Source organism: Onychostruthus taczanowskii, unplaced genomic scaffold (assembly GCF_017590055.1).
Source record: "Onychostruthus taczanowskii isolate IOZ18803 unplaced genomic scaffold, ASM1759005v1 scaffold90, whole genome shotgun sequence".
Classification (NCBI taxonomy): Eukaryota; Metazoa; Chordata; class Aves; order Passeriformes; family Passeridae; genus Onychostruthus; species Onychostruthus taczanowskii.
The window spans coordinates 2153758-2180013 of NW_024506994.1; the positions used below are offsets into that span (position 1 = coordinate 2153758).

At 41.9% G+C, this 26256-nt stretch overlaps 1 protein-coding gene across 1 annotated transcript in view; it reads right to left on the bottom strand.

Annotated features, from left to right (window-relative positions):
* PKHD1 (PKHD1 ciliary IPT domain containing fibrocystin/polyductin) overlaps positions 1–26256 on the bottom strand; it is a 237622-nt gene that overhangs the window by 135019 nt on the left and 76347 nt on the right. Inside the window, exons 35-36 of the mRNA XM_041426139.1 lie at positions 23302–23452; positions 12018–12230 (exon numbers count right to left, since the gene is read on the bottom strand). Coding sequence (XP_041282073.1) covers positions 12018–12230; positions 23302–23452 — 364 coding nt within the window. The remainder of the gene's footprint in view (positions 1–12017; positions 12231–23301; positions 23453–26256) is intronic.

The window sequence follows — 26256 nt, forward strand, 5'->3', positions numbered from 1 at the left end:
CTGCAAGCAGAAACACTCCAAATGCTGAAAAATAGATGAATCTGTATAACTCCTTAATTATTGAACTCATTTTTAATAATTAACTAAGCACGAGTTAGAAAAAACCCCCATCTTGAGATCTAAAGCAGAAGTGACTTCATGTTAAAGGTACAAGACAGAGCCTTCCAACACAAAAAGCTATTGCAGGCAATACAAGAATTAAACACTTTACAAAATGACTTAACAGAACACCCTTAAATACAGAACAGAGAAGAATAGCGCAGACTAGAAATGCAAGGGATTTGAAAATTAATTCCAAATTAATTAATCACAAATCTTAAGATTGGGAATGTCTTGGCATCAGGACCCTGGTTATGCTTCCTGTTAGAAGCATAATGTGAAGTTGCAGTCTTGTGTGGACCTGGTAAAATTATTGAGAATGAAACAATTCTGATGTGTACCATGCCATTCTCAAATGGCATAAATTTAACTTCTTATGGCCCCTAACACAAAACATTTCGTAAATCAGTGTGGGATGCTATGTCACTTACCTAGCTGGTTTCACCCAGTCCTAAGTAGTGATAGGATACCAACAGTTACTGACAGAACAAGGAAAAACTATGAGAGGAGACATTTAAATCAGATATTAGGAAGAAATTCCCAAGTCAGAGGGTGGTCAGGCCCTGGCACAGGTTGCCCAGAGCAGCTGTGGCTGCCCCTGGATCCCTGGAAGTGTCCAAGGACAAGTTGGATAAGGCTTGGAGCAACCTGGGATATTGGAAGGTGCCCCTGCCCATGGCAGAGAGTTGGAATTAAATGAGTTTTGAGGTCCTTTCCAACTCAAACCCCTCCATGATTCTAAGTAACTCAACAGGAGATGTGAATTTGACATTTATGGAAATATCTCCAAGTCACATCAAAACTGAGCAAACCAGCAAAATGTGTCAGGGCACACACCTCCAGGGTCACAGGAAAATCTGTCCACAGAATGCAAAACATGCATTGTAGTGTTGTAGGTTTAAACAAATTAGGACATTATTTACAATCCTTTGATTACAAAAGACATGAGCATAATTTCCTCTTCCAGGGGTACAGTGGTTGACTCAAAGGGCACTGAAAACATTAAATGGGTGTTTGATTTTCATCTCTGGTCATCCAGCTTTGAAAGTTGCAGTTGGAAACATTGAAATAAAGGGGTTTGAAAGGAATTACTACAGTGTAAGGAGGGGCTGCTGCAAATTGATTAGGAAACAAGTCCTGCAGTCAGTGGGGAAAATGAGCTCCTGGGGATCCTACACAATCTGAATCACCTAGCGGAATTTCTCTATCCCACTGCAGGCACAGGAAAGCTATCCCCTCATTCAGACCAGGGGATTGACCCAAAGTGGCTCAAAAAATACCTGAGAGGCAAAGGAGCCTTGGAAACTCCATCTGCCCTCACTGGCGGCTGTCCCTAAAAAGTTACAGGTGTCCTTGGACATGAAGGGTTGCACAGACCTGGGCTCCCTTTAGGGAATCACTGATTCCTCCCTAGGCACAAGTCCAGCTTCTCTGCCAGTCTTCAGCACTCCAGAGCAGAAAGGGAGGGAGGGAGAGGCCAAAAAGCAGTGCTACTGATCACAGCTGAGAAAGGCACCTCCACATCCCACTCCTCATCACAGTGGGAAATTTTGCTTCAGACAAAGCATCTTTAAAGTCTGTATTTGCCAAACCATCTACAAAACACTCAAGTAATAATTTTACCCATTCTTTGCACATTTAGAAAATATCACCTCTTGCCCACAGCCTTAAAATGTGTTCCAGCTTTCACTAGAGGAGAAACTTGGATTGACACTGAACACCAAAGGAGGTGCCTAATTTTTAATTTATTATTTGTATTAAACCAAGACCTACCATGCTGGAGGGGGTGGAACTTGTCTTTATGGTCCTCTCCAATCCAAACCATTCCATGTTTTGGGTTAGGCACTCCACACATGCAGATAGTTAAGGCCAGACCTAATGGGAATCTCTCCTCTGGTCACAGACAAGTCCTACCACAGCACTCATAAAGAGCACATGGCTGATTCTTTATGCCGTGGAAACATGGCTGAGACCTCCCAAGATAAAAGTATTAAACTCATTGTACACAAGGCAAGGTGTGGATGAGATGAAAAAGAGTTAAGAGGCTTCTTTGGGGTAACACAGGAATCTGGGGATAAAGCTGGGAAGGGAGTTTCCACTGAGCCCAACAAGTTTCTCAAAAATAAAGTCTGTATTCCATCTAGGAACAGTCCAATACATCTGAAAATCAACACTTAGACTCTTCCAACAACTCTTCCAACAATTCCAACAACTTAGACTCTTGTTGGAATTTTCAGTTGTTCCTCGTTGTTCCTCACTGCTCAGGTATAAACTCCAGTGGCAGGATTCCTGCAGCTACTGGAATGCTTTCTCACTGGAAAGGGAAACTGAATCAGTTTACACAGATAAACTCAAAAGCAGGCAATTTGTCCTAGTCCAAGAGGCAGACCAAAACCAAAAGAGGAGGTCACAGCTCTGTGAGTCACCTCCAGCTTTCTGTCAGAACACCAGGATGTGTTGATATCTCAGTTACCTTTTATTACCAATCCCCCTCCTTCCAGGGAATAACTTTCCAGGCAACAACTCTCCTTCTAACTGAGACTGATCCATTAAATTCCAGCTTGCCTCCAGCCTTCAATAGTCATAGGCTGCACACTTCTGTTCCTGTTGAAAGGTACTTCTGCCTTTCATGCATTTCTATGTGGTTACATGAATTTCACTTTAAATCTATAAGGGGGGGTCTGAGAATTTGCATGAGAAGACAACAAAGAAAACATGGAAAATAGATTATGTCCCTGACCTGAAAACAAGACTTTTTGCAGTACATGTTGTTACCTAACTTTAGACACCCAGGGAACCTCCTAACCAAGCCTGACAGCAAGCAGTGTGAGCCACATCCAGAGTCAGGCAAAGCTGGAGAGTAGGGTTTACACATGGGAGTGTTGGTACAAACTGGAATCTTTTAATGGGTTTTAAGAGAAGTGGTTCCAGTTCTCTTAAAGCCTGCCATGGTTCTGTTGGTCTTTCTCCCAAAAGTTCTTTTAATAAACTTCCAAACTTAAATGTTTTTTTATAACTTCCCCTTTTTGTCATAGGGCAGCAGGGTTTGAAGCCCTCTCCTCTGACACCCAGGACCCTGCTGCATCTCATTTTCACTTCTATTTACCACAAATTAATTAACTCAGTTGTGAACACACTGTTGTTTGTGGTGTTGACAAACTATAAAGCTCTTTTACACCTCCTGACTCTTTATTGGCGCTTTAAAGTTGGGGTAATGAGATCCCTTTATTCCACAAAAGGAATTTACAAGAACTGCAGGGCTCAGACACAAAATCTACTTACTGGGAATGTACAAATTACACTGCAGATAATTTGTCAATCTGTTGTAGCTATACTGTAAATCTTTAGTGTAAATTGGAATAGGAGCTTTCGGTTTCCAGGAACAAAGTGAAAAGAAACCTATTTTTCTACCCACAACAACATCAACAACAACAACCAAAAAAAAAAAAAAAAAAATCACTTATTATTGTTCCTTTTTCCCAACCAAAAATGTTCTTTCTAACCAAACTTAGCTTGGCCATTCCTAAAATTTTCCTAAAATTTTCAAATGTCAAAGTGATAACTGCCAGTACTGCCATTGTAAATTGGTGCTTCAGGAAAAAGATGAGTTTTTTAAAATATATTTTTGATCCATGACAAACACATTTTGCTGCTGTTGCTTCACTTAATAAAATATTATTATTGTTCCCTTTTCCCAACCAAAAATGTTCTTCCTAACCAAACTTAGCTTGGCCATTCCTAAAATTTTCCTAAAATTTTCAAATGTCAAAGTGATAACTGCCAGTACTGCCATTGTAAATTGGTGCTTCAGGAAAAAGATGAGTTTTTTAAAATATATTTTTGATCCATGACAAACACATTTTGCTGCTGTTGCTTCACTTAATAAAATAAACCAGAAGAATAATAATCAATTAAATTCTTCAAGTTAAAAGGAATAGAAAATCTTTTTCAGAAGTCTCTTTAGTCAGGATAGCACACAGATGGCTTTCTAATGGATCTTCAAGTGACAGATCCTTAATTAAGGACTAGGAAAATTATTTTATGAATGTGGATCTTATATTTTTTTTTTAAAATGTCACAGCTACCTCAGCTCTTGCAGTGACTAATCCAGTCACTGGCTATAAAGGATTTCATAAAAGGAATCAAAAAAGAAGAATGAAAGCTGCTTTTCTATCTCTTCCACTGTGTTAAAAAACATTTGCCTCAACTGTGAGCTGTCAACCCTCTGGACTTGAATGTTTCCAGCTATTTTTGCTCTCTGTTAATTCCAGTCCTAGGTATATTCCATAAGAATTTGTATGTTTTTAGATTATTTTCAATGAGAGGAGTTTGTTAGGATTTTTTTGTTTGTTTGTTTGTTTTTTTGGGGTTTTTTTACCCTGCTACACGTCTTAGAAAGACAGAGACATCTCTGCCTGGAACTGCGAGCTGCTCCCACCCCCGTGCAGTCCTGCAGGACTCTGCTGTGTGTGGGCAGCTCCTGGGGAGATGCAGAGCAGCTCTTCAGCCACAGCCACTGCACTGAGCTTTTCATCCACATCCCAAGCTGAAATAGAAGGTGATTTCTGATTTATAAATGCTTGTTAACCCTTAGGACACCCAAGAGTTTATCAGCTCTTTGACAAGAAGCTGCAGCAGGACCACACTGGGTATTTTAGGTGGGCTCAAATCGTAGTTTGGAATCAGTGTCACAGAATGGTTTGGGTTGGAGGGGACCTTTAAAGATCATCTAGTCCAGCTGCCCTCCTCCTGTTGAAGGAGCAGGAGCATCAGCAGGATCAGGTTGCTCAGAGTCCCATCCAACCTGATTTAATTCTTCTCTCAATGAGCAAAAATAAAAAATCTGACATCATCTGGACAAGAGGACACACTGAATAGCTTTTATGTTCCCCACTGGCAGATATCCTTGAAAGTGACCTAGTCCTGCTGAATGTTTCTTGTTCAGGAAACTGCAGTTTTCACTTAAAGCATTTCCACCTGAATATCTTTCAACAGCACCCTGGAGAAAGCAAGGATTATCATGTTCTTTTCCTGGAAATGTTCAAGATGAGGCTGGATGAGGCTTGGAGCAACCCAGTCTAGTGAAAAATGTCCCTGCCATGTCAGGGATTTGGAATGAAATGGATTTAAGGACCCTTCCAACACAAACTATTCCATGATAACAGGATCTTACTGAGGATTGTTGCCCTTTTCTGGCAATTTACATTGCAAAAAAAGTACCTTCCCTGCATGTTGTCCCATAAATGCACAAATTTCCAAACATTCCCTTTAATCAGAGATCAACCAGTCACTTTGCTAAGTCACATCAGTCCTGAAAACAAGGGGAAGGATATTCCTGTAATGCCATTGCATAAACCAAAATCCATGCTCCACACCTAGAACGAGCTCACAACCAAATATGCTGTGGAGGAAAAGGTCTTTAGGCAGATCCCAGAAACAAAGAGCTCCAGCCGTGGCAGCCAAGGACAGAGGATCCTGCAGGGAGCTGCAGACAGCTGGTACCACTTTGTGTGATTGCCACAGCATCTCCCGTGCTGCTGTGGAGTGAGACAGGACCTATCTCCCTGCAGGAGTGGGAATGTGGGGCAGCACAACCATTGCCATGCTAACATCAGCTTCTTGCGTCCCCAAAATCTGATGGAGGAGAATTCAGCACCAGGAAAGTGAGGGTGAGCCCAAAGGGAGGGTCCCTGCCTGGCTCAGCCCACAGCTCTGGGGAAAGCCAGGGATGGGTCCAGGCCCCTCAATTTGCCAAAATTCTCAGAATCACTCAGGTTTGAAAATACCTCCAAGGTTGAGTCCAACCTGTGACCAACCCCTGCCTTGTCAATTAGGCAGGACCACTGAGTGCCACGTCCAGTTTTTTCTTGAACACCTCCACCACCTACCTGGGAAGCCCAGACTTCTCATCCTTTCTCCTGTCTAGGGTGGAAATTAACCCTGAATTTGCTGCTGGGTGTTCTCTTCCTCCGACCAATAACAACTGGGTGTTGTTGGCACCAGAACTCGAAGCAGTATTTTGATGTTATATTTGAAAGTTTGAAGGAGGAAATTATTTAATATAAAATATGCCTCCACATTTGTAACAACCCACAAACCTGCACCCTGTCAGGAATCACAAGGTAATATATTAGCTATAGTGTATTTACATATTCTATCATATCCTATTTTATTCTATTCTCTTCCAGTACATAGTGTGTATTGTATTATATTGTATTAATATCTTTACTACCTATATTATATAGTTTCCATCTCTCTGTCTCCTTTTCATCATGTTTTTCCCAGTAAGATCAGCACCAAAACACAAATCAACTGATTTAAGCTTAAATCAAAAATAATAGATGCATTTCTGTTAGAAAGAAGGGCAAACTGTGAAAGACACAGCAGCTTGCCCTGAACCCAAGTCTTTTTTTCCTCCCCCATCTGCTAGGTCTTTAAAATCTAATGGTCATCTTATATTTGTGAATAAGAAAGTGAAGGCACAAGTCATTGTACATTAGTTACTCCATGGGAAGTGCCTAAGCGCAGTTTCTTACCCCTGGTGAACACAAGGGGATTCAAGGCAGCTCAGCCTTCTGTTCCAGAGCCATCTGCTTTAATGCATCATGTTAAAGTCAAGGTCTTAGAGAGGAAAAACACTGTCACAGGAGGAAGAAAGACTCCTGCAACCCCTACACAGAATAACGGGCACCTAAGGAAAACCAACCTATGGAAGCAAGCTCAGGAAATGAGGAAGTTCAGCAGTGAAAAATAACATTTACTAAATAGATTCATTTCAGTAGAGTAAAAAAATATATTTTTTCTAACAGATCTCTGCACCCTATCTTGAATCCCCCTGCTACAGATTTTTTCCTCCTATATTTTTCCCCTGGGAAGCTTTTCTTTTTAACATGTGAGTAAAGCAGAACAAATTCTCTCATGTTGTCTATGATCTCTTAATCTCAAACTCAGCACAGATACATAACATTGCCTAATGGAGGCAAAGCAAGAGGCATTTGATTAAATGTTTGATCTCTGGAGGAATGCACAGGCTTTGTAGAGCACAGTGAGTAGCTCACAAATATTTTGTGTTTTATTATTGATTAAAAGCAATTAAAATTAATAATTGGTTCAACTGATATAATTTATTTTTTTTTTCCCTGAGATAACCCTGAAAAAGTATCAGATGGCTTTGGCTGCAGAGAAATCTGGGATAGAGGTCATGCAGATTTACCTCTAAAATATAATTTTCACCATTGCAAATGCAGGGACATTCTTTGCAGTAGGACTGGCCATGATTTTAGAGCACTGAAGTGACTACTGACACCTCTGTTTAAAGTATCCTGATTATAAATAAGTTATTAAACCAAAACTCTCAAGACATTGTTTCTTTCTTTATCACATACCTTTCACAGTTTGGACAAGGTGAATGCAAATGTTTTTAATCTGAAGTGTAACATTTTTCATCTAACTAAAGGGATACATATTATTAGTCAAAATTCAGGGAAAAGGCTCATGGAATCACAGAATCACAGGGAGTTTTGTGCTGGAAGAAACCTTAAAGATCATCCACTTCCAACCCACTGCCACAGGAGGAACACCTTCCACTAGAATAGGTTGCTCACAGCTCATATTCTTTCCCACCAGAGTGCTGACACAAAGTTTTAGATAAATGCCTGGCAAAGGAATGCTGGTCTTTTTTTGGAAAGACTCACAACCTGTTTCATGGGGACACAATGGAATAACAAGATCACCTTCACAGGACTGCTGAAAATAAAAAAGATCTTTAAAATTTTTCAGTATGTGGCAATATCTCTGCTCTGGAGCCAGGCTGGGGGCGCTGGGGGTGTTCCAAAGAAGATCTTTAAAATTTTTCAGTATGAGGCAATATCTCTGCTCTGAAGCCAGGCTGGGGGAGCTGGGGGTGTTCACCTGGAGAAGAGAAGGCTCCAGGGAGAACTCAGAGCCCCTTCCCATGTCTAAAGGAATTCCAGGAGAGCTGGAGAGGGACTTTAAACAGGGGCCTGGAAGGACAGGACAAAAATAAATGGTCTTAAGCTGAAGGAGGGTGGGTTTAGATGGAATATTGGGAAGAAATTCTTCCCTGTGAGGGTGGTCAGGCCCTGGCACAGGGTGCCCAGAGAAGCTGTGGCTGCACCTGGATCCCTGGAAGTGTCCAAGGCCAAGCTGGATGGGGCTTGGAGCAACCTGGAACAGTGGAAGGTGTCTGTGCCCATAGCTGGGGGTGGAACTGGATGGTCTTCAAGGCCTCTTCCATCCCAAACCATTCTGGGATTCTGTGATAAGGGTTAGGACCATAAGACCAGGCTGTCACAAGGACAGGTTGGGTGTTCTTTGTCCTGATGCAGCACCTCCACTCTGCACCCAGCTCCTGCCCCCACTCAGCGTCCACTGGTGTCTCCAGTTTCCCTGGGAAGGACAAAGGCACAAGAACAGCCAAGGCCACCACGCTGAACTTCTCTCCCGAAGCTTGTCAGGAGAGTTTCTCAGGGAATAGAGCAGGAATGGAGCTGGAGACAGTGATAAATTTCCCTTCTGAACAATCAATAAAACTCTCTCAGCCCCGCTCAGGCCCCTACTGCGGATGCAAGGGCCATAATTACATTGTCAAAAAGTCGAGTTGCCCTGGCTGGCTGAAGCCTCCTCTCAAAGTGACGGGTGATTGACAGGCAGTTTATGGGTGGCACGCTCTGACTGGCAGGGGAGTTGGCTAAAGCCAAAGGCAACAGTGAAATTTCCCAGTCTGCTACAACTACCGGAGCAAAGGACTGCCACTCATGAGGGAATTGTGGGAAACCCTTAGTCATATTAACATATCAAAGTGAGGAGCTGACAGCGCTTACTAAACAATCTGAACTCAACCAGAGCTGCAGAGCATCATCCCCCAACATTCCCAGCCTGAAAGAGAAAAGGAATTAAAATGCACTCAGTCCTGTCTTTGCCAAGACAGCCAAGAATTTGGAAACCTGCTTATTTAATGATTTTGATCTGAGATAACATATATATTTGTGTGTATAAATGTATCTCATAAATGTGTATTGCAGAGCATGTCAGCTTCTTTCACACACACACATATATTCTATATATATATATATGAAAGGGGCTGTCATGCTCCACAATTTGTTCTATACCACAGACCAGACTGATGCTAAATTAAAGACAGAACAGCAGATTTTTTTCTTCCATGTAAGCAATATGAACCCAGTAAAAGACCCCACTATTTTCTGTCATGTTTTCTAGCAGGCTTCTACTGCTTCTATGTTAAATTGCAGATTACATGGTTTGAATGAGCAATAATTGCAGCCATGCACTGGGGCTGCGTGTTGTGCAGAGCTTAAAAGTGACTTCATAGCTACTCTGGATATGTTGAATAAGAAATTAATATGAATTCTTGAATAAGAATTGATTTTGAATAATAATAATAGAATAAGAGTTAGCATTGTTCAGCCTGAAGAAGAGAAGGATTAGGGAGAGCTCAGAGCCCCTTCCAGTGCCTAAAGGGGCTCCAGGAGAGCTGGAGAAGGACTTGAGACAAGGGATGGAGGGACAGGACACAGGGAAATGGTTTCAAACTGCCTGAGGAGAGAGTTAGATGGGATATTGGGAAAAATTTCTTCCCTGTGAGGGTTAGGACGCCCTGGCACAGGGTGCCCAGAGAAGCTGCAGCGGCTCCTGGATCCCTGGAATTGTCCAAGGACAATTTGGATGGGACCCCAAGCAATCTGGGATAGTGGAAGCCATCCCTGCTCATGCAATGAGGGTGGACTAGATGATCTTTAACATCCCTAACCACACAAGCCTTTCAATAATTCAATAATTTATGAAAAATTGAAACCAAGAGTTTTTTCCACTAAGGGTCAAGCCACTTTTGACTCTGTATGTCTCCATCCAGGTAATGCTTGGATTGCAGACCTCATCCTCCTTTTTTCCTAGGGAATGAAGGTTCACTGAGAATAATGGCACTGAGTAAAAAAAAAAAAAAAAAAAAGGATAAATTGGCATTGAGAAAAGACTCAAAGGTACTGATGTGCATGCCTGGGTTTACCTCCCTCCATCACATTGTCAAGGTAAGACTGCAAAATGTGCTCTGCCCTGTTTGTCTTCAATTTTGTGGGTGGTGGAGTCACCAAGGCAGAGTTGATACAGGCTTGGAATAGAAAGCAGAAGCAGCACAGGAGGCACAGCTGCCAAGAGTTGCTACTGGCCTTTTTGCTAGAAAACAAAAAGTGAAGGCTCATGCTGTAAATTGCTGACAATCTAAGGACAAAATCCTGGCTTACAGGGGTCAAACCAAGAATAGAAGGACACTTTAAAGAGGCGGAAGACACAGAAAGTGAAGCAGCAAAAGCTGCTATGAGGCAAATTCAAATCTCAATACTTTTCTTTAAAAAGGGGGGAAAAATGGATGATTAACCAAATTAATCCCCTGGAAAAAGCCTCAAAGGAAGAAGCTGGTTTCTGTCTCCCTTGACATCGTCAAAGACCAAGTCTTTCTGGAAGGCAAGCTTTAATCTAACGGGAGTTACTGAGCTCAGGGCTGGGATAACTGTGTGAAACTCAATGGACAGTGAATTCAGCCAAGATGCTCTAATAGCCCTCCTTCACAGAGACCCTCCAGGAAATGGGGCAGAAATGCTCTGCAAAGCCACTTCACTGAAATTGTTGATGCCTTTTACAGGCAGTAAATAATTGAGCCTTGCTGTGTCTCAGTGAAGGATCAAGAGCACCTGACATGGTGCTGAGGTGCAACCTCACCTCTCCTGCCCTGCCAGGAGCTCCTTCCACAGCCCTTGCTGATCTCTCCAATTCAGAAAAGCATCTGCTCACTGACTCCCCTGCAAACTCAACCTCTCCCAACCTTGCTCAGCTCCCATGAGCTGGCAGGATGATGGCACAGAGGCACAACTCACTCCCTGCCTGTGCTCAAATGGTACCCTCAGTGCCTGACATAATTTTTGTCCAAAAGCCACATCTCTGCAGAGACAGCAACATTTCCTCCTGTAGGGCACAGGAAGTTCAAGACCTGCTGGAGGGTGTGAACACCCACCAAAAGGAAGATTGACACACAAGAACAGGAGAAAGGGGGATGAGACATTCAGATGTTTTTTCTTTTTCTTCTTTTTCATCCTCCTCCTCTATGAGATGTAGAGCTTTTAAAAATAGCCAGTAGAGAAGAACTTGAGAAATGTGCAGCAATGTTCTGAATCATGACGAGTTTGGACGTGAATTCCATGTCCAAACTCCTACATCAAGAAATGGCCATTTTATACCCATATTTTATAATCTTCAAGAAAAGCTCCACATCTACATTCTTCTATGCCACAATATAAGAATGGTGTGGAGTTGTTGGAATGGGTCCAGAAGATGTTCCCAGGGCTGGAACCCCTCTGCTCTGAAGCCAGACTGAGAGAGCTGGGGGTGTTCTTCTCGAGAAGAGAATGATCCAGGGAGACCTCAGAGCCCTTCCAGAGCCTAAAGGGGCTCCAGGAGAGCTGGAGAGGGACTTGGGACAAGGCATGGAGGGACAGGACACAGAGAATGGCTTCCCACTGCCAGCAGGCAGGGATAAATGGGAATTTGGGAAGGAATTCTTGGATGTGAGGGTGGTGAAGGCCTGGCACAGGGTGCCCAGAGAAGCTGTGGCCGCCCCTGGATCCCTGGAAGTGTCCAAGGCCAGGGTGGACAGGGCTTGGAGCAACCTGAGATAGAGGAAGGTGTCCCTGTTCAAGGAATGCCTGCTGGAACTAGATGGTATTTAAGGTCTCTTCCAACCCAACCCATTTCATGATTCCATGAGAATCATGACCAAAGTTTTGTCAATTTTTTTTTCTTCCAAACCCATTTTTTTGTATTTTCTTTGTTTTGTTTTCTGTTATTCATTTGTCCTTTGCTTTTGACAACAAAAGAAATCTACTCACTGTGAATGGAAAGGGTCCCATTCCTCACTGCCAGGAATTTGACTCCATATGGAAATAATGGTGGAGAGTGGAGGCTTCCATAGAGATAGATGTGTGCTTTGTGACGGAAAGGGGCCTCAGGGGATCCCACGTGGAGCTCTCCTCCATCAGACACCAGGATGTAATGAGCATGCAGTTCTACAGGTCCTGGCCCAGTAAACAGGAGTTTGCCACCTGAAGACAAGAGAAGAAGAAAATACAATCATATATTCAGTCAGTCACTCTCTCACAGCCAAAGGAACTGGAAGAGGTAGGTAAACAAAGGGGTTTGCAGTAAAATTACAAAATAAAGCTAAAATGCTATTGCATTCTGTGAAATTTACACCTTGTTCTTTATTTCTCCTCATGGATTTAACAACCCTTTAACGACCCGATTAATCCAGTAAATTTTTTGATTCTTCAACAGTCTGCATTTCTGGACTTGAGCAAGGCCAGTCAGCCTGGGCAGACTCTCCAGCCACAGTTAAAGGAAGCTGTGTTTGGAAAAACCCAATTTTAACCAACTAAGTCACTTAATGTCAAAAAGGAATATTCCTACCTAATTTGTAATATGTTACTTTTTAGATTACAAACTACTTGTGACTGGGAGAGGAGAGAGGAAAACTGCTTTGGAACATAAGAACTGGCAACATGTTTAGAACAGTGGTTGATTTAATCCTGCAAACTCCTCCAGCTGCTGTTCAAAACCAGATGCTTCCAAATACAGTGTGAGACACGTCTCCCTCTTAGCTGGCTGTGGGTTGGTCTCCCCATCCCATAAAAATCTCATTTTAATCCCTAATTAGAGGTTAGCTTCACCTCAAAGCATAAGGTTTCAACCCCTTGCCAACATTTTCCTCCTACTGACTATTAGTATAACTGGATAAGATTTGCCAGTAATAAAGAACTGGTCTTTGGAATCTTTGTGATATTTGGTCTCAACGACTTCTTGAAGCAATGAATTATGTGGGTTAAATGCATAGTGCATGAAAAGCCATTTCCATCCCTTATTTTTTTTTTGACTCAAGCTCTTCAGTTCTGTCAAATGCCTCCCTTGTTCTTGCCTTTCATCAGCTGAAAATCCCAATCTGTCACCTCAGGATGGTTTATTCCATGATCTCCTTTCGGGTTAAATGCATAGTGCATGAAAAACCATTTCCATCCCTTATATTTTTTGACTCAAGCTCTTCAGTTCTGTCAAATGCCTCCCTTGTTCTTGCCTTTCATCAGCTGAAAATCCCAATCTGTCACCTCAGGATGGTTTATTCCATGATCTCCTTTCATATTTCCTCTCCTGTGACGGATGCTGTCACTTCCTGTACAATGGATGTGGACAGAATGGACTCTCATCCATTTTGTCAGACTGCACATGGGATATGCCTTCCTAGATCAGGCTGTGTGTCCCAGGAGAGAGTAGGGAAATTCCCAAAGTGTGGAAGATACACACCTCTTCCAAAGGCTCTACCCTGCTCCCTTTGTGTGAAGTAGCTGACAACTGTAGCAGCTCATCCCACAGCCAGTTTGCTGCAGGTGGAAGCAGTTTTTGATGGTGATCTCTCTATCAACCACCCAGCTGGCTCTCCTACCTCACAAATTCTTCCCTGTGAGGGTGGGGAGGCCCTGGCACAAGTTGTCCAGAAAAGCTGTGGCTGCCCAACTCTGGAAGTGCTAAAGATCAGGCTGGATGGGGCTTGGAGCAACCTGGGATAGTGGAAAGTGTCTGTGCCCGTGGCAGGGGGTGGAACCAGATCATCAGATGATTCTTAAGGTTCCTTCTAACCTAAACCATTCCATGATAACACTACCGATTCTTAAATTCTTAGCAAGAGGAAGGGAGACCAGACATCTGGATGAACTGCAGTATTTATACAAAAAAAAAAAAAAAAAAAAGAGAATTTCTAATATAAAAACATATGAAGTGCTATCTTGATCATTGTTCACCATTGTTCATATTTTGCTTATCCTGATTTCCTTTTTTATTCTCACATGGAGGGGTTTACCTTGTTTCATTGATTTCTTGAGCTTATAACAAAGTCATATAACTTAGTCCTCATTTTTAGGCTTATAAAAATAGTATTTGAATAGGGACTATTTATTAAATATTTTCTTGCCTGATTTTATTGCTTTCCACAATTTTTTACACAATTTTTTACAGAATATGCTTAATTGAAGGAAGAGATAAATCTCACATTTTCTTGCTTATAACCACTGGGAACCACAGGTTTGCTCTCAAAAACAGCAACTCTCCTATGTGTAAATTGTCTTTTTCCCTAGACATTCTTTTCTACCTACAAATGTATTAGTGCTGAGCCTTCATATAGAGTCTTTGCAAATTGTACTGCATGGATTGTGAAGAACCAGAAGAAATTTCAGCTTGTTTCATGTAAAACAACACAAGATATCTGACTCCAGCAGCAGTTTTAAATCTCTTGACTGAGACTGGACCTGTTGATTTTAAGAATGTGTATTCTGAAAGAATATTTAATGTTTTCATTCTATTAGCATTATTTGGCAATAAATGGACTGCCGCTCCATCTTCCTCTTGTGATATAATTTACCATCCTGTTTCTTCCCATGCTGAGAACAGAAATATTTATTAAATACTTTTGCTTTATAGCAGCAGTGTTAATAATTTTATCACCACAATCTATAAATGGAACTGTAAATCACTGTGATTTATTTCACTCCTAACATAAAAAAGACATCTTCCCTAAGGTCTTTATTGACTTACTATGCTCTATTCTCAGTGAAATACAGTAATTTCTGTTTCCTCTTCTTCTCATACAATTTTTAATGAGTATTTTAATTGCTGCCATGCTGTACCACTGAACCAGGAGTGCTGGTAGACAGTTGTCCTATCCTTTGATTGCAAAATCACAATTCAGTCTCAAACAAGTTTTCCCAAGTTTCAGTCACATATTACCCACTCAAAATTTTCAAACTGTTGATTGAAGATTTTCCATATCTTTTGTGGATTTCTGAGTGTCCGAGAAGTCTGGATGCTGCTGACTGCTCTGGGTGCAAGTAGGAGCAATATTCCCACCTCATCCCAGGAGCAGCAGGGATTCCAGCAGGAGCTGTGCAAGTTTGACCCTTCCAGAGGAAAATCAGAGTCACTGAGGTTGAAAAAGGCCTTTAAGATCACAGAGTCCAGCCATTAACTCAGCACTGCCAACTCCACCACTACACCATGTCTCCAAGCATCAGGTCCATGCATTTTTTGAACACCTCCAGGGATGGTGAGTCAGCCACTGCCCACAGTCTGTTACACTCTTGGCCCTCCGAAATTCTTCCTAATATCCAGTTTAAACCTTCCCTAGTGCAGCTTGAACAGCAGAAGCCCTTATACTAGGAAGAAATTCTTCCCTGTGAGAGTGGTGAGGAATTAGAACAGGTTGCCCTGGGAAGCTGTGACTGCCCCATCCCTGGCAGTGTTCAAGGCTAGCTGGGATGGGGCTTTAAGCAACCTGGTGTAGCCTAAGGTGTCCTGTCCAAGCAGGGGGGTTGGAACAAGATGGTTTTAAGGTTCCTTCTAACCAAACTATCCTATAATTGTGGGGTTTGCTGTATGTGACTCTTTTGCTTTCCCTTAGAAGCAGCAGTCAGACACAAAATTTAATCCTGGAGAAGGGGCAGATCAGCTTCACTCATGGTCACTCCACAATGCTGTTGTCCCCTGGATCTTTGCAAAGCTTCTGAAAACCTCCCAGGACAAATCCAAATGGTGCTCAGTCTTTGGGAGAAAGTATAGTGGAAAAGTAAAGTTCAACTGCTGAGGTTGAAAGAAGAGCAGCGCCACAGAACAGAAAAGAAAGCATAAGGAAGGACTCATTAAACCATTTATCAAGTCTATGTGTAAAACAAACTCTGGCCAAACTTACAAATTCTTGTGTCCAAAAATTGCATATTGTCCCTCTACACCTCTGTGTTTTCTGTTGGGTCAGAATAAATATACAGCTGCTGCTTTACAAGGCTGTCTTCTCATTTTTTTAAAAAGAAAATAAAAGTTGTGCTTCCTTCTTTTATTGCACTTGACCCCTTCCCTGAAAGCAGAATGCAGGAATATTGCTCAACGGAGCCTTTGGCTGTGACCCTCAAATTGTTTGTTATGGCTGCACAGGAAAGCAAAGTCCTACACATGACCTTGAGGGTGATTTTATAAAAATCAATCAACCACTGTTATGATGGCCTCCCCACCAAGCAAAATAAATACAATTAAGCCCATAATCACTTCTGTACAGTAATGTGCAAATTCAATGGGTCTCTTTAGGTGGAGTGAGGGAGAGAGGGGAGAAATATGTTGAGGCTATTTGATACTTTGTGAGAACATCAGAAGCACCATTCTTCTCAATTAACCCAGCAATTAGCCTCCACCTCTGCACAAACAGAAAAGAAATCTTTCTTTATCTGTCTATACCAAAGGGGGAAAAGAAAGAATAAAAACAACAAGGCAATTCCATATGTCCCACAGGAGGGGAGAAGCAGCCAGACCAAATAATTAAAAAAAAAAAAAAAAAAAGAAATATTAAAGAAAACAAACCTAATAATAAGGTGGGAGGTTTAATCTGCTGAAAGAATAATTAATTACGGCACCACTGCTTTTGTGAAAAGAGATTTACCTCCTGAAGTCCCTGGGAAATGGTGGAGGACATGCTCAAAAGTAAAGGATTTGGAAAGGGAATGTGTTAACTATTCTCTCTGTCAGGAGTCCTGTACTCACTCATGCAATGCCACAGCCCAGGTATCCAAAATACTAACTATGAAAAGAGCCTGCAATGTGCACTTATGACAAAAAAAAAAAAAAAAAAAAAAAAAAAAAAAAAAAAAAAAAAAAGACTGGTGCAGGGAGTTTAAGAAGCTTCACACTTGTAGACACAGCAGTTTATATCCCTCCTCAAAAACCTCATTTTTAATTTTAAAAAAATTTCTAAAACAGATATTCAGATATTCTCATAATAAATAAAAACAATGTTACTAACTTTCATTTAGATTGTGTTATAGACTGTTTTAGAGATTTCCTGAAATTGGAGGGAAGCAAAGTCCCCATTCCAAAGTACACCTTTTGCATGGAGATATTTTTGAGGCCACACTTTGCATTCACTGTCAATATAAGATATTTTTCCTAATGAACAGCTCATTAGGGAGCTGGGATAAAAGTAACATATTTGTATTTAGTTCAACTTCAGCTATTCAGTTCCACTTCAAATTTTATTTAATTCTACTTCTTTATGTAAAGCTGAATACAGTGTTAAAGCCTGCAAACTACGAGAAGAGTGCTGGATTGTCTCAAGACATTTTTTTTAATAATCAAGTGGTAGAAGAGTATCAACAAAATGGTCTTATATACCACTACTATGTCATGCCCTTCAACTAGGAAACTTCCTCTACATGGAAAGGGATTTGGAGATTGAAATCCCATCCCTCCACCCAGACCACCTCTTCCCATCAGTGCAGGGGAGACCTGCTCTGGTTGCTCCATGACCAGGAATAACTCAGCCCCACAGCCTTCAGCTTGCTCTTACCAGCTCCTCTCACTTGGTGTTTCAGATGATAAAGCCACAGAATTCCCCATGAGAATTCCCCAGGCTCAGCATCAGAAGTTCTATTCCTGGCCAGCATCCCTGAGTGGCAAACAGCAGGATGCCCCTGCCAGGGTTGGAATAGCTTTGCTTGATCCTGTATAACCACAAGGCTTTAATGTGCTGGCAGCCCCCTTACTGCTCATTCTTCTGCTCCAAGGGGGTCACCAGCAGGGGAAAAAAAAAAAAAAAAAACCAAAGCAACTAAAATCTTGTTGCATACAGAAAGAAAAATACAAGGTTCGTGAGCTTTAGAAAAGACAATTAATTATTTCATGGATCTGTCACCTGCACCCTGCTGACATGCTCACAGGACATTCCAATGAACCATGAAAGTTGTTTGCAGCTTGGACCATGTCTGAACAAGATGCAAAGGGGAATTTTGTTATATTGGCCCCATCCAAAAGGCTGCTCAAACCAAGAGTCCAAATTTCATCCTGCATCTCCCTCAAAATGTTCCTTCATGTTCACAGCACCCAGATACAGATCCCAGATTAGCTCTGAATTCAAATGCCTGTGCATTTCCACCAGGACATCACTAACACACTCAAAAGTTAAGCTTGTATTCCAGCATTTTGTTGGATGGATGCCTTAATCCATCCCTGGGAGAGGAATCAGCAGCTGCTTCACTACTCTCAGACAGAATTCATTTTCCCAGCCTGACAAGCCTTTGTTTTTTGGCTTGCTGTGCTCACAGCCATCTGTTCAGATGGCACGTGCTCCCTTGGAAACTGATCAGGCTCTTCCCTTAGAGCTCAGGAGACAAGTAAAAGGCAATTCCAATCAGCATCCCAGAAGATGCTGCCATAGATGTATCTCCTTCAAAGAATTCTTTCTATTTCTTCAGCTCTCAAGGGACCTCTGAGATACTTCATAACACCTGGATGGATTTGGAAGAGGAGAGCTGACTTGGTGGGGAAGAGGTGCAGACACTCCAGGGTGCCTTCTAGCACGTCTGACATCATCTGGGATCTAAGTGAGGAACTTCCAAGCGAGCCTTGGGAAGGCCTCAGGTAACACCACCCACAGGGATGTGATGAAAACAAAGGTCCTTGGGCTGTCATTTCAAGTCCCCAAGTGACAGACATTCATTAGGTGCACATTTGAAAGAAATTCCCTGTGAGGGTGGGCAGGCCCTGGCACAGGGTGCCCAGAGAAGCTGTGGCTGCTCCTGGATCCCTGGAAGTGTCCAAGGCCAGGCTGGATGGGGCTTGGAGCATCCTGGGATAGTGGAAGGTGTCTGTGCCCATGGCAGGGGGGGAATGAGATGAGATTTAGGGTCCATTCCAACCCAAACCCTTCTGTGATTCTGTGATTCCCTCTTTCCATGACAGTGATTAGAAGAAAGAGATGGTGCTGCCCAGGGTTTCTGCTCAGTCTCTGCCAAAGCTGTGTCCAGTTCCTTGGCCAGCATTAGCTTCCACAGATCTGCTCGCTGTGAAATGTCCCACAGGAGTCTCAAGAGCTGCTGAAGTTGCAGTAAATCAATTTAATTGGCAAGTGGAAGTCCTGGGAGTCCAACGTGCATCCCGTAAGCCCATATGAAACGTGATGGCAAAAGAAACCTGCAGTCCACGCCCAAACATGAACCAGGGTTTGCAGCTGGGGGAGGATCTGAAAAGACCCACACCTTAAACTGCTACAGATTCAGGGCCTCAAAACCCTTCCTCCAGGAATGCCCACATCTGCAAGTTGCACTCTACTGGATAGCACTGAATCCCTGCAGAAAAATATACTGAAAAATAAAGAACTGATGCCTTTCACAGTTTTTCATGGAAACAGAGAGGATTCTAAAGCTCTGAGACTAATTATTGAAGGCTCACCGTAACAATGTAGGAAAATATCACACAGTGACAGAGAGAAATAGAGCTGACTTTTCTTCCTTTTAAATCTCAATTAAAAAATACATTGGATGAAATTTCCCATTAGCTGTTACTATTTGTACATCCCATGTTCTTTCTTTAATTAAAAAACATGCTTATTGCAATACTGCCAGAATCACTTTTATGGTATTTTAATTGTAATGTCTCTGCCTGATTAAAAAAAGAAAATATGAACTTGAAACTGGCTGAAAAAAAAAAAAAAAAAAAAAAAAAAGAGGATCACAATGCTTATCCCAAACGGATTGATCAAAAGGGCACAGAAAACACCATGACAGAAACAGGTTCTAACTGTGCCTATTGACAAGGGATTTAAAAATGAATTTAAGGACTGGTTGATGGCATAGAGAAGAAAACAGAGGGAACCACTTTTTCCTTAATTCAGTGAATTAAAACCCCAATCTTTCTCAGCAGTGGCTGAAGCACGGTTTATTTGACTACTATTGAAGTTGGTGTATCAGAGAATATGTGATTGCTTGTTGCTAATAGCATCAAAGAGGAGGAAAAGAGAAGCAAAATCAATATCTTTGTTTTTTCTACTCCCAGATTTACGCACAGGATCCATTCTGGCCAAAATATGATCAAAATGTGGATTACAAGGAATTCAAGATATTCACAGAGTCAGAGAATCAAATAAAAACTGCACGTGGCATGCAGTGCTCTGCTCTAATTCACATGTTGGTATTTGGTCAAAGGTTGGACTCTGTGATCTTGGAGGTCTTTTCCAATCTAAATGATTCTTTAAGTGAAAATTAGTCTTTTCCAGGACAAGGATCAAAGCAATTTTCTCCCTTATGCCTGCAAGAGTGGCTACCCCAAAGTTGCCTTTGCAAGAGCAACTCTCCAGGTGGGGATCTTAAACTCCATTGGGGTGTAACTGTGAGTGTCACCCCAAATTCATCTCCAAGGAGCTCCTGAAAGACCAGACAGTTTTGATTTTGGTGGGGTTTTTTTGTTTTTTGTTTTTTGTTTTTTGGGGTTTTTTTTGTCTCCAGACCTCCCTAGACCACTATAATTTCAGACAAAGGCAACAACACATGTCTGAGGTATCAACCCATCAAACACAACGTTCCTGCACTGTAAACCCTGTGCAAAGGAAATTTCCATCTGTCCTGGGTTATCATAAATATTTCCATGCTTGTGATGCTGGGATTACAAAAATAACTGCAATCTGCTGAACATACAGAATTATCTACAGTCTGTCTCTCTTGTATCTCTTCTTTAAATCAGTCTTGTCTGAGCCATTTCACAGCCCGACTATTAAACTTTCCACACTCAATATCCATTTGTTCATGCTCTGCTTGTTGAGGAGGAGAGAGAAACTGCTGAGCCCTCATGGCAGTGAGCAGAACCCAGCTGCCTAATCCTATTTTTCTATTGTTTTGACCTCCAGATCTTCTGCCCAGACAGTGTGGTCATTCCCAGAACCTCTATATGTTTGGGGCTATATGTTAATATGGCCAAAGGAGGGTCAGTTTAAGGCTCCACATGAAGTTGATGTTCTTGTTCTAACACTCTTTAAATTATTCCTGCAATGTTGAAATCATCAAAAAGGGACAACACAGAGCCAGTATTCAAAATCCTCATGGTGTCTTAAAAAAGGTGGAATTTCAATAAATGGGCCTGTAAACATGTGTTGAGCTTGCTGGACACAGCACCAGAAAATGGGCAATGTAGAAGCAATCTATTCAGTAGTGTTACATCATTTTTCCATCCACAAAACATTGTATTTTCAGCTTCAGAGTGCACAGCCAGCCTGATGCTGAGTCATGAAAGCCAAAGGGAGCAGTGCTACAATTTAATCCCATTCTCCAGCTCCAGCTAAGAAAAACTCTCCAGGTAAAATAGGAATGGGATGTTTCAATCGAAGCACATATTGACACCTACCTTAGGGGTTAGGGGTTTACTGCCATGCCCATCTGGCACCTGGGGGAAGTGGTTGATTATTTGATGTGCTCATGGGGTTGGTAGTTGCTGCTCTGAGGGATCACCTGTGATTCAATTTGAGAAGGGTGTCTGTAATTCCTAAGACGAACAGGTCTTTGTTGATGTGTGTTTGTATCAATACAGGAGCCTAAAAAACTCCCCTGAGCTGGACAGTTTTAAAAAAGGGAAGATAAGAAAAGATAAATCTCAGCCTCATTTCAGAATAGATCTCAGCATGTCTTCATTCCAAATCTAACCAAGGCTACACAGCCAGAGAACCTATGGCAGTGGCAGTGGATGCAACAGGCAACTACACAAAGCTCAGACAAAAAAAATTCCTGCAGGTTATAATTCTAAAATGTTTTATCCTTCTGTTTGGCATGTAACAATGGAGAAAATAATCACATCTAGAATATTCTAATGCTGCTTTTCTAACTGAATTGACTTTATAAACCAGGCTTCTTGGAAAACATGATAAAGAAGAGGAATGATTTGAATGTCAGATGAGCCAAAGCCATAAAGATACTACTCCAGACTTCATTAAATTCAATCAGAGCTCCAGTAGCTTCATGAGGGCTGACTCATAGATCAAATGAGCCTTTGAATAGGTCCAAAGCTCAGAAGGTTTCTGTTCCAATATTTTGCCCCAATTCTTCACAAAGTCAGTGACTGAGCCCCAAAATCTTCATCCAGATTTGCAGCCAAAAGAAATCTGGTGTTCTGACCTGTCTCCTCTAAAGTATGGCATAATCACAATGAGGTTAAGAATAATCTTGAACCACAGATTTAGAATTTTCACTGGGGAAAAGGATTGTACTAAAGTGTTTCACCTTTTTTTATCTCAAAATCTCAGCTGATTTTTAATTTTGCTTTTAAATGGGTGTCTGATGTAGCAATTCTTGAATACCTCTGAGCCTAGACTGAGCAAGTTCAATCAGTTTTGAAAATGTTCTTGTGATAGGGATAAACTTGCAAACTTTTTTACATATTGAATTATCATTCAAATTTAAAATAAAATATAATTGTCAAATGCATGACTTTCACCATCATCTCAATTAAAAAAAAAAATAGTACCTTTAGTATCATTTTAGTATAAAAGCAATTTTACCAGAAATTCTCCTGGTTTTTAAACATATAAAAACTCCTGCTTTCATTTTTTTGAGCTCTATTTCAGCGAAGGCTTAACTCTGAACAAACAATTTCACCAGCACAACTCATTCCCATAATACCAGGCATGTATACAGCAGATTCCACAACCAGGATATGACTTCCAGGGGGAAAGATTTCTGACATGGAATTACAAATCCTTTAAATTTTTACTTCAACACCCACAGAGATATGCCAGTCTCATTCTTATTCTGGGTCTATGTACAGGTACATAAACCCAGCAAATTCAGGGTTTCCCAACATAACTGTGCTCAGTTATTTACTTACTGCCCACCAGCTGGGCTCTAGGATTTGGGATTATTTACTGCATTTGATTGTTGTGAACTGCAATTCTATAATGTCAATAATTTTGTGAAGGTGCCTGTGACACACCTGCCTCAAAGAAGCCAAACAGGACAGAGTAGATTTTTGCTATCAGCAGTGCCATTATCACTGAACACTGCTCAGGACAGCAGCAATTTTGGTAGACTGGCAAAAGAAAAAAGCGGGGGAAAAAAGGCCTTTTTGCTTATATTGCCATTATGCCTCAAGCAGCATAAACAATTCCTTCTGCACACAGAATGTTTAAATTCTTTCCCTGTCCCCTTGCATCTACTGAGGGCAGGCTCAGCCTGCACAATCTGATGCTGGGGCTGGGGAACGGAAGGAAAGATCAGAGCCATGAAAATCCCCATCCCTGGAGGAGGAAGAGCCCCGAGCCCCCCTCGTGCAGACCTCTGAGCTGCAGCAGGTTGAGGACATTGGTGGCGGTCCCCAGGAGCAGGGTCCGGCCGCCTTCTATCGTGACATTATCGCCATCTCGCGGCTGGTGGCCAGCAGGCCAGCTGGAGTCCTCGTCCCACCGCCCGCAGAACTGGAGGGCAAGCTGGAAAGAGAAACACACAGAGAAGTTCAAAGCTCGCCCCTTTCCGTCTTTCGAGAAGCCAGTTTGCTCAGAGAACGGGGGAGGAGATGCCAAAGACGCATCCAGCGTGGCACTGGCATCTCCTCTGCCGTGCTCTGGGCAAGATGACTTCCAGAGGGACCTTGTGAAAGGCAAAGGAATGGATGGATATTGGCACTGGAGAGGTGCTCGGCCTTCAGGAATGCTTGTCGCAATTTGGGGGTCTCCCTTTATCTCGTTCTGGTCTGGAGAACGAGGGATTTGCACCGGGACTGACCACAGGTTTCCTGGTGTGTGTCTCTCTCTGCCTCCTGAGAAGCAGAACTGCACTGTTGTTCCCTGGCAATGTCATAAAATAGCCTGAAGAGCTTAGAATTAAAACATCCTGCTGGGTGGGCAGTATTTTACCTTAGAGGTGTTTTTTTTTTTCTTTCCTAAAGGCTCTCCTGCCATTCATCCTCATTTAGACAGACATTCCTGTCTCAAATACCTTTTTAGCTTTCTCTCTTTTAGTTAATCTGGTGTTGTTATTGCCTCTGCTTTGAGGGTGAGCACAGCAGCTCCAAATAAAGCACTGAATAACTTGAAAACTGCTAATAGACTAACTCGTGATGTGCAATGGTAAAGCGATTCCTGAGCTCAAAGGTCAAAGGTTTCTCCTCATCTCTATACTTTAAGCATGTACTTTGCATGAAGGTTTTATAGAATCACAGAATTGTTTGGGTTGGAAAGACATGAAAGGTTATTTCCTTCCAATCCCCCTGCCATGGGCAGTGACACCTCCAACTTAACCAAGTTGTTTAGAGCCCTGATGGTAAATTTCTTGAAGGTGTGAATATTTGTACCTGGACACGTGCGCACAAGTGTGGACATAGACATCCAAAACATATTATTTGGTCTCATATGTGAACCAGCAAGAACATCCTCAGCTCATCTGAGGTGGTGGGGGGGATGAAACCAGACATAGAAATATTTGTGGTCCTCACTGGGCTGTGCTAATCCAAAACAGCAGTGGAAAGAATAACCTCAAGACAAAAGCAAAAGAGAGTTACTCCATTTTCAAATGGAGCACATCGAGTGCATTAAAGCTTTTTCTCGGGAGCTGCAGTTGAGGTGAATCAATAATGGAATGTTATGATTGTTATTCTCTTTTACTGTGCTGTTTTCAGGTTTAGTTTTATGTGCCTGATGTTTTATAGAATATTTCCCATAGTGCTGTCCCTGGGCAACCTGGTCCAGTGCAAGGTGTCCCTGCCCATGGACCTTCAGATGAGCTTTAAGGTCTTTCTAACCAAAACCACTCTAATTATTTAAATTATTATAAATTATTCTAATTATTTACACCAGGAATGACTGATGGTTCCCAGGCTAAATGATACAACAGGTTGATATCCACCCTGGCTGGATGCTGGGATTTTCTACAATCCATTCTATGATTTCTCTACAAAGGGAATTGATTCAGTTCAGAGTGAAGCCTGGGACTGCATTAACACACAAGGCAGTAGAAAATTCTTGAGAGTTAAAACTCTGGTGTCAGAGGGAGGGAACCACTTCATCATTGCCAAAGTAAGATTAGTGCACAGTTGCTAAGTGTAGCAGAACAAGTTTAATCTTCATTAGTTGTAAATATATATTTATGCAGTTCAGAGATTTAGGACAAATTTCCAGCTGAAAGGATAGATGCCTTTACCCATTATCTTTCCAGAGAGGTGGTGAATTACTCTTCATTGACAATGCTATGAAGCAGATTGCAGAAAATATACAACAAATCCACTGAAAACCAGCTAATTAAACTTTTTTATATCTCAAAGGAGGGACAGTTCACAGAAAGGTGCATACACTGCTTATCAAGCCAACTGTAGCACAAAACTACAAATTCCACAAACTCCTGTCTGGCACAAATGCTGCCAATGCTGTCAGCATGACACTGGAGGAGGCAGCTGTGAAACGGTGGGATCCACAGGAACATTTGGTTGAGAAGGTTTGCTGAGTGCCTTTAAGTCACTTTGATGTCACTTTGACCCTCTGAAATCACTCAGAACCTTTAGCTAACTCTCACGGGCAAGCAAGGCTGTAAGGAATGTACCAGACCTTCTTGCTAGCACCACTTGCTAGCACTTAGTCAGCTGTTGATAGAAGCCCTGCAAGAGTTAAAAATAAATTCCTCTTCTGAATTTACTTTTTTTTTTTTCCTTTTAAGATGGCAATTAGGGATTTCTAACTAGAAAATTTCTAGTTTAAGCTTCTTCATTTAAGCTTCTCTCTACCTAACATCAGTGTTTGAGCTTGATCGGTTCCAGCTGTCACTTCTTAGAAGGTTCAATACCTGTTCAGTTCTCCCAACAACGTCTGGCACAAAAATCTCAGTGTTCATACATGACAGTGGAATTACAGAATCCCAGAATGGTTTGGGATGGAAAGGACTTGAAAGATCACCTTGTTCCATCCCCCTGTCATGGGCCAGGACACCTCCCACTATCCCAGATTGCTCCAAGCCCATCTAACCTGGCCTTGGACATGTCCAGGGATGGGCCAACCACAGCTTCTCTTGGCAACCTGTCCCAGGGCCTCCCCAGCCTCACAGAGGGAAAAAATGAGTTAATCAAGGTCATAAAATTCTCTATTTTTCCACCCAGTCCATACCTAAAAGGTCCCAGTGAGAAAATGCCTGACGTAGTCCACTGTCATGTGCACCGCCTGCCTGTGTGTCTTTCAAGTGATTTCTGACTTGTAAAATCAATATTTTTTAAATATTGTAAAATCACTTTTTATTCTTTATAAATAAA